An 11,990-nucleotide genomic window follows, 5' to 3' on the forward strand; every position below is an offset into this window, starting at 1 on the left:
TTTCATGAAGCTCCCGATGAAGTTTTTGTGCTGACGTTGCTTCCAGAGGCAGTTTGGAACTTGGTAGTGAGTGTTGCAACCGAGGACAGATTCTTTTTAAGCACTTCAGCACTCGGTGGTCCCATTCTGTGAGCTTGTGTGGCCTAACACTTCACGGCTGAGCAATTGTTGCCACTTCACAATAACAGCACTTACAAATGACTGGGGCAGCTGTAGCAGGGCAGAAATTTGATTAACTGATTTGTTGGTAAGGTGGCATCCTATGATGGTGTCACGTTGAAAGTCACTGAGCTCTTCAGTAAGGCCAATCCTTTAATGTTTCTCGATGGAGATTGCATGGAGGTGTGCACGACTTTATACACCTGTGTCTGAAATAGCTGAATCCACTAATATGAGGGGGTCCACATACTTTGTGTATGTATATATAAGTGTATTAACGTTGTCAAAATTGTACACAAACATTCACACAGTACTATATGTGTACACTGACTACCATAAGTTCCCTGCTTTTTTACAGTCTCAAAACATTGTACACCAATGTCACAAATGTTATTTCCTTTTGATATATTCACAACAGCTTAACACAACCAATAAATAGGCTAAACTTTTACAGAGATCGAACACAAATAAAAGTCTGGTGTTGTGTTCTCCTTACACCATGTCAGTCCCATCACTGTCTACAAGCTTTAACTGGACTTTCACCAGCTTTACATCAAGAGACATCAATAGAGTGAACAGTGAGAGGTGTATGAGCTGCTGTAGCTGTTGCTTCTGAGTAAAGACATTAAAAACAAACATCCTGATGTGTGTGTCCATGGGCCTGGCTCTGATTGGTCAGGTCTCTCTGCTGATGTCACTTGTAGTCCCTGGCGATGCGCAGCGGAGCAGTAGTCAGAGAGAGACAGGCCTGGAGAAGAGTAGCTCAATGACTGGACCCAGATACTCACATCACAGTTCCTGATCAAGACGCTAACCCAGCCTTAAGTTCCACACAGGGTCTCTCCAGCAATTTTCCAGAGGCAGGGGTCAAAAGTCACAGGGCAGTCCTCTAAAAGCCTGAGTGTACAGAGACGGTTAAAGGAAAGATGTACACCGGCAAAGCGAGATTTAACAAGTTCAGCCCAGTTCACTAAATACCAATAATCTAACTGATCTAGGGCTGTCCCGACTAAAGAGGGAGCCAGATATCAAGATAAGAAAAAAAACCTTGATCATCCTCCCTCTCCTACTGGCTTTCACAAATTCTGTCATTACTCTCCTGAAGTTGTCAGTAATAGGCTACACGAGGAGTCAGCAAACTTTCTCATGTGGAATCCCAATTTATTCGACCGATTTGCGTGGCAGTTCATATGCACATTTTCGTAGAACAGTTTCATTTCATTTATAATAACTTTTTCATATCTCAAAATCATTGTCATGTGGTTAATCAAAATTCTATCCAAATGAAAATGATACAAACCTAAAGTTACTTCTACTGCCTTTGCCAAATATGTAAAAATAGCCTATAAAGCTAACAAATAAAAATATTGCTGCCTGCAGGTAGAAAATATCCTGATAAAAATAAATATCCTATAAATCACATTGGCTACGCATGGCCACACATTGCCTGTCTGCAACGAACTGTCCTCGCAACATTGTATCAAATATTCTGGGCCCTCAGAGATTCCATGCCAGTGAGCTCAGGACAGACACAGCTGTAGGCTATTTGGAATAAGAAGTAATCAGGTAGAACTATTTTATGACCAGAGAATGACATTTTTCCCTTTCACGCTGAGTGGTTATCGAAAGGGAGAGCACTGGAAAGATTTTCAAATATATTGAGGAACTACTGTCATTCTCAATGGATAGAAAAACAGACTTTGATTGTCAAGAGCGTGCAAAGCTGTCATCAAGGCAAAGGGTGGCTACTTAGAAATCTCAAATATAAAATATATTTTGAATTGTTTAACACTTTTTTGATTACTACATGATTCCATATGTGTTATTTCATAATTGAGGTTTTCACTATTATTCTACAATGTAGAAAATAGTAAAAATAAAAAACCCTGGAATGAGTAGGTGTGTCTCAACTTGACTGGTACTGTATGTAATGGGGAATTGATAGACACTAACAATCAAACGCAAAAAAAAAATCTATGAAGTTATGAAACAATGAATATGCACAAATTGGATTTCTGGAGAGAGAAGTGCATTGTGCAGCCACACTCCCCTTGGACTGTGCCATCCCCGCGGTCTCTGCAATGGATTAGTTCACTGAGATGGCCGCGAATAAGACAGGTGTCTCGCGTGCCATCAAAAAAATATATATTATAACACGCACGCACACACTAACGTTCAAAAGTTTGGGGTCACTTAGAAATGTACTTGTTTTTGAAAGAAAAGCAGATTTTTTGTCCATTAAAATGACATCAAATTGATCAGAAATACAGTGTAGACATTGTTAATGTTGTCAATGACTATTGTAGCTGGAAACTGCTGATTTTTTTATGGAATATCTACATAAGCATACAGAGGCCCATTATCAGCAACCATCACTCATGTGTTCCAATGGCACGTTGTGTTAGCTAATCCAAGTTTATCATTTTAATAAGGTTAATTGATCATTAGAAAACGCTTTTGCAATTATGTTAGCCCAGCTAAAAACTGTTGTTCTGATTAAAGAAGCAATAAAACTGGCCTTCTTTAGACTAGTTAAGTATCTGGAGCATCAGCATTTGTGGGTTCGATTACAGGCTCAAAATGGCCAGAAACAAAGAACTTTCTTCTGAAACTCAGTCTATTCTTGTTCTGTGAAATGAAGGCTATTCCATGTGAGAAATTGCCAAGAAACTGAAGATCTCACACATCGCTGTGTACTACTCACTTCACAGAACAGCGCAAACTGGCTCGAACCAGAATAGAAACAGGAGTGGGAGGCCCCGGTGCACAACTGAGCAAGAGGACAAGTACATTAGAGTGTCTAGTTTGAGAAACAGACGCCTCACAAGTCCTCAACTGGCAGCTTCATTAAATATTACCCGCAAAACACCAGTCTCAACGTCAACAGTGAAGAGGCGACTCTGGGATGCTGGCCTTCTAGGCAGAGTTGCAAAGAAAAAGCCATGTCTCAGACTGGCCAATAAAAAGAAAAAGATTAAAGATGGGCAAAAGAACACAGACACCGGACAGAGGAAGATTGGAAAAAAGTTGCAGAAAAAATGAAAATATGCTGGAGGAGTGTTTGACGCCATCTGTCAAGCATGGTGGAGGCAATGTGATGGTCTGGGGGTGCTTTGGTGGTAAAGTGGGAGATTTGTACAGGGTAAAAAGGATCTTGAAGAAGGAAGGCAATCACTCCATTTTGCAACGCCATGCCATACCCTGTGGACGGCACTTAAATTGTAGCCAATTTCCTCCTACAACAGGACAATGACCGAAAGCACAGCTCCAAACTATGCAATAACTATTTAGGGAAGAAGCAGTCAGCTGATATTCTGTCTATAATGGAGTGGCCAGCACAGTCACCAGATCTGAACCAAATTGAGCTGTTGTGGGAGCAGCTTGTCCGTATAAAGTGTAAATGTAAGAAGTGCCCATCAAGCCAATCCAATTTCTGGGAGGTGCTTCAGGAAGCATGGGGTGAAATCTCTTCAGATTACCTCAACAAATTGACAACTAGAATGTCAAAGATCTGTAAGGCTGCAAATGGAGGTTCTTTGACGAAAGCAAAGTTTGAAGGACACAATTATTTCAATTAAAAATCATTATTTATAACCTTGTCAATGGAACTCATTTCATGTATGTTTACATGGAAAACAAGGACATTTCTAAGTGGCTCCAAACTTTTGAACGGTAGTGTACATATGCTACTGCTCGACTAAAGAAAATGTTGGTCGACCAACAGCCTATCGACCAGTCGAATAATTGGGGACAGCCCTAAAATGATCACACTAATAGATTATCAATTGAAGAAATACAAAACACTTGTAAGGAGCCATACTTATCAGTGTAGGTTTAATACAAACTACTTACCTGGAGACATGGGATCTGTGTGTCTTAGAGCTGGGTTAGCATTAGCCTTTAACAGTTGCACTGATCTCTGCCCTGTTCTGAGCCAGCCTGTGGCGACTGGCGAAGCTGCCTCACCGTCGTATCACCATACTGGATTCCTGAGCCCATCCGCTCTGGGTCTAACTCACCTACAGAGGAGACACGTCGACATATTAAACATGAGAAAACTCATCCAAAGATACACAGTTAGCACTTCAGCTAATGTGGATGCCTATATATCACTAGTGCACTACATTGCTCTGCGTTATTACCTGACTCTATCTTGTTGAGGATGGTGCGACCACATTTGAGGAAGGCCTCCTCCACGTTCTCTCCGGTGAGGGCGCTCGTCTCCAGGAACATCACTTCTGTTTTTATAACAACATGGACTAATTAAGTAATCAATCTCCTTTGTCTATAGTCACAACCATCACTCAGTATGCAGGGTCATTAAGCTACATTACCATTCTCCTGGGCAAAACGGGATGCCTCAAGGAAAGTAACCTCTCTGTCAGCTTCCAGGTCCTTCTTGTTCCCACAGAGGATAATGACAATGTTTGGACTGGCCAGTGTCCGAGCGTCTGTCAACCAGTTGGTCAGGGCATTGTACGTTTCCCGACTTGGATACACAGAGAGACACAGAAGTATATTCAAGTAAAATATTATATGGATCCACTGTCATCTAATATGGGGTTAATTTGGGATTAGAGTAAATCAGGGTCTTACCTGGTGATGTCATAAACCAGGAGAGCCCCTGCTGCCCCTCTGTAATAACTGCGAGTCACTGATCTGAGGTCAGGGGAAAACAAGAGTGTCAGACAGAGGAGCCGTCTCTTTTCAACATCATGATGTAGAACATTATGTAGCATCCACTAATACTTACGTCAAAGGGAAAGGTCGGAAACAACAAGTCCATTACGCTGATCCTCAACACAGGGGCCCCACAAGGGTGCATGCTTAGCCCCCTCCTGTACTCCTTGTTCTCCCATGACTGCGTGGCCACTCACGCTTCCAACTCAATCATCAAGTTTGCAGTCGACACAACAGTAGTAGGCCTGATTACCAATAATGACAAGAAAAGGGAGGAGGTGAGGGCCCTGGTGGAGAGCCTTCCCTGTAGCTCAGTTGGTAGAGCATGGTGTTTGTAACACCAGGGTTGTGGGTTCGATTCCCACGGGGGGCCAGCACAGAAAAAAAATTATGAAATGTATGAAATTGTATGAAATGTATGCATTCACTACTGTAAGTCGCTCTGGATAAGAGCGTCGGCTAAATGACTAAAAATGTAAATGTAAAAATGAGTGGATCCAAGAAAATAACCTCTCCCTCAACACCAACAAAGTGAAGGAGCTGATTGTGGACTTCAGGAGACAGCAGAGGGAGCACACCCCCATCCACAGAGCTGCAGTGGAGAAGGTGGAAAGCTTCAAGTTCCTCTGCGTATACATCACTGACAATCTGAAATGGTCCATCCACACAGACAGTGTGGTGAAGGCAGCGCAACAGTGCCTCAGGAGGCAGAATAAATTTGGCTCCTAAGACCCTCAAACTTTTACAGATGCACCATTGAGAGCATCCTGTCGGGCTGTTTCACCGCTCGGTACAGCAACTGCACCGCCCGCAACCACAGGGCTCTCCAGAGGGTGGTGCGGTCTGCCCAACGCATCACAGGGGGCACACTACCTGCCCCCCAGGACACCTACAATACCTGAAGTCACAGGAAGGCCAAAAATATCAAAGACTACAACCATCCGAGCCACAGCCTGTTCACCCCGCTATCATCCAGAAGGCAAGGTCAGTACAGGTGCATCAAAACTGGAACCGAGAGACTGAACAACCTGATGGTCACTCTGACAGAGCTCTAGAGTTCCTCTGTGGAGATGGGAGAACCTTCCAGAAGGACAACCATCTCTGCAGCACTCCACCAATCAGGCCTTTATGGTAGAGTGGCCAGACAGGAAATCACTCCTCAGTAAAAGTCACATGACAGCTCTTTGGCCTGAATGCTAAGCATCACATCTGGAGGAAACCTGGCACCATCCCTGCCTTGAAGCATGGTGGTGGCAGCATCATGATGTGGGGTTGTTTTTCAGCGGCAGGGACTGGGAGACTAGTCAGGATTAAGGCAAAGATGAACGGAGCAAAGAGAGATCCTGATGAAAAACTGCTCCAGAGCGCTCAGGACCTCAGACTGGGGTGAAGGTTCACTTTCCAACAGGCCAACGACCCTAAGCACACAGCCAAGACAGCGTAGGAGTGACTTTGGGATGTCCTTGAGTGGCCCAGCCAGCCTGGACTGGAATATCTCTGAATAGACCTGAAAATAGCTGTCCAGTAACGCTCCCCATCCAACCTGACAGAGCTTGAGAGGATCTGCAGAGAAGAATATGAGAAACTCCACAAATACAGGTGAACCAAGCTTGTAGCGTCAAACCCCAAAAGACTCGAGGCTGTAATCGCTGCCAAAGGTGGTTCAAGAAAGTACTGAGTAAAGGGTCTGAATACTTATGTAAATGTGATATTTCCATTTTTATTTTTAATAAATTACCGAACATTTCTGGGGTATTATGTGCAGATTGAGGGTAAAAAAATGTTTTAATCAATTTTAGAATAAGGCTGTAACGTAACAAAATGTGGAATAAGTCAAGGGATCGGAATACTTTCCGAAGGCACTGTATTATATTCATTATACTCTGGACTTAGACAGGGGAAAAAAGGGAAAAAACGTATTTGATCCCCTGCTGATTTTGTACGTTTGCCCACTGACAAATAAATTATCAGTCTATAATTTTAATGGTAGGTTTATTTGAACAGTGAGAGACAGAATAACAACAACAACAAATCAAGAAAAACATGTCAAAAATGTTATAAAATGATTTGCATTTTAATGAGGGAAATAAGTATTTGCCCCCCTCTCAATCTGAAAGATTTCTGGCTCCCAGGTGTCTTTTATACAGGTAACGAGCTGAGATTAGGAGCACACTCTTAAAGGGAGTGCTCCTAATCTCAGTTTGTTACCTGTATAAAAGACACCTGTCCACAGAAGCAATCAATCAGATTCCAAACTCTCCACCATGGCCATTACCAAAGAGCTCTCCAAGGATGTCAGGGACAAGATTGTAGACCTACACAAGGCTGGAATGGGCTACAAGACCATCGCCAAGCAGCTTGGTGAGAAGGTGACAACAGCTGGTGCGAGTATTCGCAAATGGAAGAAACACAAAAGAACTGTCAATCTCCCTTGGCCTGGGGCTCCATGCAAGATCTCACCTCGTGGAGTTGCAATGATCATGAACGGTGAAGAATCAGCCCAGAACTACATGTGAGGATCTTGTCAATGATTTCAAGGCAGCTGGGACCATAGTCACCAAGAAAACAATTAGTAACACACTACGCCATGAAGGACTGAAATCCTGCAGCGCCCACAAGGTCCCCCTGCTCAAGAAAGCACATATACATGCCCGTCTGAAGTTTGCCAATGAACATCTGATTCAGAGGACAACTGGGTGAAAGTGTTGTGGTCAGATGAGACCAAAATGGAGCTCTTTGGCATCAACTCAACTCGCCGTGTTTGGAGGAGGAGGAATGCTGCCTATGACCCCAAGAACACCATCCCCACCGTCAAACATGGAGGTGGAAACATTATGCTTTGGGGGTGTTTTTCTGCTAAGGGGACAGGACAACTTCACCGCATCAAAGGGACGATGGACATGGGCCATGTACCGTCAAATCTTGGGTGAGAACCTCCTTCCCTCAGCCAGGGCATTGAAAATGGGTCGTGGATGGGTATTCCTGCATGACAATGACCCAAAACACACAGCCAAGGCAACAAAGGAGTGGCTCAAGAAGAAGCACATTAAGGTCCTGGAGTGGCCTAGCCAGTCTCCAGACCTTAATCCCATAGAAAGTCTGTGGAGAGAGCTGAAGGTTTGAGTTGCCAAACGTCAGCCTCGAAACCTTAATGACTTGGAGAAGATCTGCAAAGAGGAGTGGGACAAAATCCCTCCTGAGATGTGTGCAAACCTGGTGGCCAACTACAAGAAACATCTGACCTCTGTGATTGCCAACAAGGGTTTTGCCACTAAGTACTAAGTCATGTTTTGCAGACGGGTCAAATACTTATTTCCCTCACTATAACTATAAGCACCAGTGACTCAATTAATAAAAAACTGGTCAGATGAAGCAGATGCTAAGCTACAGGCCTGATTTGCTAGCACAGACTGGAATATGTTTCGGGATTCCTTCGATTGCATTGAGGAGTACACCACATCAGTCATTGGCTTCATCAATAAGTGCATCGATGACGTTGTCCCCACAGTGATCATACGTACATACCCCAACCAGAAACCATGGATTACAGGCAACATCAGCACTAAGCTAAAGGCTAGAGCTGCCGCTTTCAAGGAGCAGGACTCTAACCCGGAAGCTTATAAGAAATCCCGCTATGCCGTCCAACAAACCATCAAACAGGCAAAGCGTCAATACAGGACTAAGAATCTTACTACACCGGCTCCGACGCTCGTCAGATGTGGCAGGGCTTGCAAACCAATTACAGACTACAAAGGGAAGCACAGCCGAGAACTGCCCAGTGACACGAGCCTACCAGACGAGCTAAACTACTTCTATGCTCGCTTCGAGGCAAATAACACTGAAACATGCATGAGAGCACCAGCTGTTCCGGAAGACTGTGTGATCAGGCTCTCTGCAGCCGATGTGAGTAAGACCTTTAAACAGGTCAACATTCACAAGGCCGCAGGTCCAAACGGATTAACAGGACGTGTACTGCGAGCATGCGCTGACCAACTGGCAGGTGTCTTCAATGACATTTTCAACATCTCCTTGTCCGAGTCTGTAATACCAATATGTTTTAAGCAGACCACCATAGTCCCTGTGCCCAAGAACACTAAGGTAACCTGCCTAAATGACTACCGACCCGTAGCACTCACTTCTGTAGCCATGAAGTGCTTGAAAGGCTGGTCATGGCTCACATCAACACCATTATCCCAGAAACCCTAGACCCACTCCAACTTGCATACCGTCCTAACAGATCCACAGATTATGCAATTTCTATTGCACTCCACACTGCCCTTTCCCACCTGGACAAAAGGAACACCATTGTGAGTATGCTATTCATTGACTACAGCTCAGCGTTCAACACCATAGTACCCTCAAAGCTCATCACTACGCTAAGGACCCTGGGACTAAACACCTCCCTCTGCAACTTGATCCTGGACTTCCTGACAGGCTGCCCCCAGGTGGTAAGGGTAGGTAACAACACATCCGCCACGCTGATCCTCAACACACTAACATGGTCCAAGCACACCAAGACAGTCGTGAAGAGGGCACGACAAAACCTATTCCCCTCAGGAGACTGAAAAGATTTGGCATGGGTCCTCAGATCCTCAAAAGGTTCTACAGCTGCACCATCGAGAGCATCCTGACTGATTGCCTCACCGCCCTGGTATGGCAACTGCTCGGCCTCCGCGGCCTCCGACCGCAAGCCACTACAGAGGGTAGTGCGTACGGTCCAGTACATCACCGGGGCAAAGCTTCCTGCCATCCAGGACCTCTATACCAGGCTGTGTTTTTTGTTGTTGGTTAGGGGCTTGTAATTAAGCATTTCACTGTAAGGTTGTATTCGGCGCATGTGACTAATAACATTTGATTTGATCAAATGAACATCCTGCTGAGATATCAGATAACAAGCATCCTGTTAATTAGAGCTACCTACCGGAATCGCTCCTGTCCAGCTGTGTCCCAGATCTGCAGCTTGACTGTCTTGCCAGCGACCATTACCACCCGGGAGCCAAACTCCACCCCGATGGTGTGGCTGGAGTCCTGCTTGACTATATGGGACAGAACAGACAACACAAAACAAAACAGACTCTGTTGCATGTGGTGGTAGAGAAGCTTTGCTGGCATATTTAATGTTGTCTCATACAGCCTAATGTAAATGTAGAGTAAACATATCCAAAAACGTGGTAGTGATACCATAATAACATTACAGTACCCTACTATAACATTACAGTACCCTACTATAACATTACAGTACCCTACTATAACATTACAGTACCCTACTATAACATTACAGTACCCTACTATAACATTACAGTACCCTACTATAACATTACAGTGCACTACTATAACATTACAGTACCCTACTATAACATTACAGTACCCTACTATAACATTACAGTGCCCTACTATAACATTACAGTACCCTACTATAACATTACAGTACCCTACTATAACATTACAGTACCCTACTATAACATTACAGTGCCATCTCCATGAGGGCAGTGATCTTTAAGACGTGCATATGCTGTTTCTGGAAGTTATCAATTTAATAACATTTTCACTTACACTTGTTTTCTATAAATTGATGGAGAAGACAGGATTTCCCTGATCCCGCACTTCCAATCACCAAGAATTTAAAAAGGAAATCTGGAAAAGAACGAAGGAGAATAAATAATGATTACACATTTACTACATCACACGACTACAACAGACTGACCACATGGAAGCAGCCAAGAGCAGAGACGTTGAAAGCCGTCTTTTTCTCACAAATCAAACAGAAGCAGTGGTTAAGGTTCCTGACGACGAGTGTTACAGATCTAGAGAACTAGCTAGCCATCTTATAGACTGACAAGTTGTAAGTAACGTTTACTAAGTTGCTAGCTATAGGCGGCTGTCTAGCCTACAAGCTTCATCTTGTTTCTTATCCCTGACGAAAGAACAACCCGCATAGCATATAGTGACGCCAAGTATTGCTTTGCTTACCATATGTTTCTGTCATTTCCTTTGATGGATTCAAGCTCTTCAAGTGCTGAAATGTCAATAAGTAACTTATTGACTTATCAAATATTGCCACAAACCCGTTTAATCAGACGGATTCATCCACATAAATTGTTTTGCCATCCAAGACAGACGCGCGTGATGACGACAATTGCAACGCTCTAGCTACGTACAATTATTTGTAGAAGGGCACGCATCATGAACTGTAGGCTTGTAGCATGTTAATCAATATTTTATTCTCAGTGTGATGATAACATGAATTCAGTTATGTTTCTGATAATTATTTAGGCAAATATAATTATAGAATTATTTCATTTGATGAATAATCAGTGTAATAGCCCTGAGTATGTAATGTGTCTGTCTGTCATCTTCCTTTCAAAAAAATATTCATTGATAGGAGCAGTTTCGAAATGTTGAAACATTTCCTCAACATTTATTCAACAATTTAAACAAGAATCAAGAAAAAGGGAACAATTCAGTTTAATTACACTTTTGAGTAAGCACCAATCATTGAATATGCACCCATTCTTACACTTTGAGTGTACTTCCAAAGTAAATTATAAGGCATGTGGTCAGATGGCCAGTGTTCACCATGTTTGGTCTTAAGATGGCAAGTGTTCTGTGGTATAACCCCCCCCCCACACACACACACCCCAACTCCCCAAGGTGAACTAGTTGTCTTTTAGATTTGACTGAAAATTCCCTCCCATATAAACATTGCATTTGTCTGTAAACATCTTTAGGTTACCAACACCAAACACTGGATTTGAAAGCTTGTTCCCATTCACAGACACCACAATGGGAAAATGGAAATATAAAACACAAGTACCCTTCCAAAGAACACTCACACCCCCATGAGGTCCTTGTACCCCCTCCCGTCACACCCCCATGAGGTCCTTGTACCCCCTCCCGTCACACCCCCATGAGGTCCTTGTACCCCCTCCCGTCACACCCCCATGAGGTCCTTGTACCCCCTCCCGTCACACCCCCATGAGGTCCTTGTACCCCCTCCCGTCACACCATGAGGTCCTTATACCCCCTCCCATCACACCCCCATGAGGTCCTTGTACCCCCTCCCGTCACACCATGAGGTCCTTGTACCCCCTCCCATCACACCCCCATGAGGTCCTTGTACCCCGTCCCGTCACACTCCCATGAGTTCCTTG

The 11,990-nt window shown here is 43.9% G+C and overlaps 1 protein-coding gene and 1 non-coding gene across 2 annotated transcripts; one reads left to right on the forward strand and one right to left on the reverse strand.

Moving 5' to 3' along the window:
* Positions 1-326: 326 nt before the first annotated feature.
* On the reverse strand, positions 327-10,963 carry LOC115154501 (ras-related protein Rab-4B). Its single transcript, XM_029700775.1, has 8 exons — positions 10,810-10,963; positions 10,393-10,473; positions 9,761-9,875; positions 4,756-4,818; positions 4,494-4,648; positions 4,302-4,397; positions 4,012-4,178; positions 327-1,056 (listed from the first exon to the last, which is right to left on the reverse strand). Exons 1-7 carry the CDS (start codon positions 10,823-10,825, stop codon positions 4,060-4,062), a joined length of 645 nt encoding a protein of 214 aa, XP_029556635.1. The 5' UTR covers positions 10,826-10,963; the 3' UTR covers positions 327-1,056; positions 4,012-4,059.
* Positions 5,137-5,212, forward strand: trnat-ugu (transfer RNA threonine (anticodon UGU)). Its single transcript has one exon. It is a non-coding gene; the product is annotated as a tRNA-Thr (tRNA).
* Positions 10,964-11,990: the final 1,027 nt, after the last annotated feature.

This window comes from Salmo trutta, chromosome 19, assembly GCF_901001165.1.
Source record: "Salmo trutta chromosome 19, fSalTru1.1, whole genome shotgun sequence".
Classification (NCBI taxonomy): Eukaryota; Metazoa; Chordata; class Actinopteri; order Salmoniformes; family Salmonidae; genus Salmo; species Salmo trutta.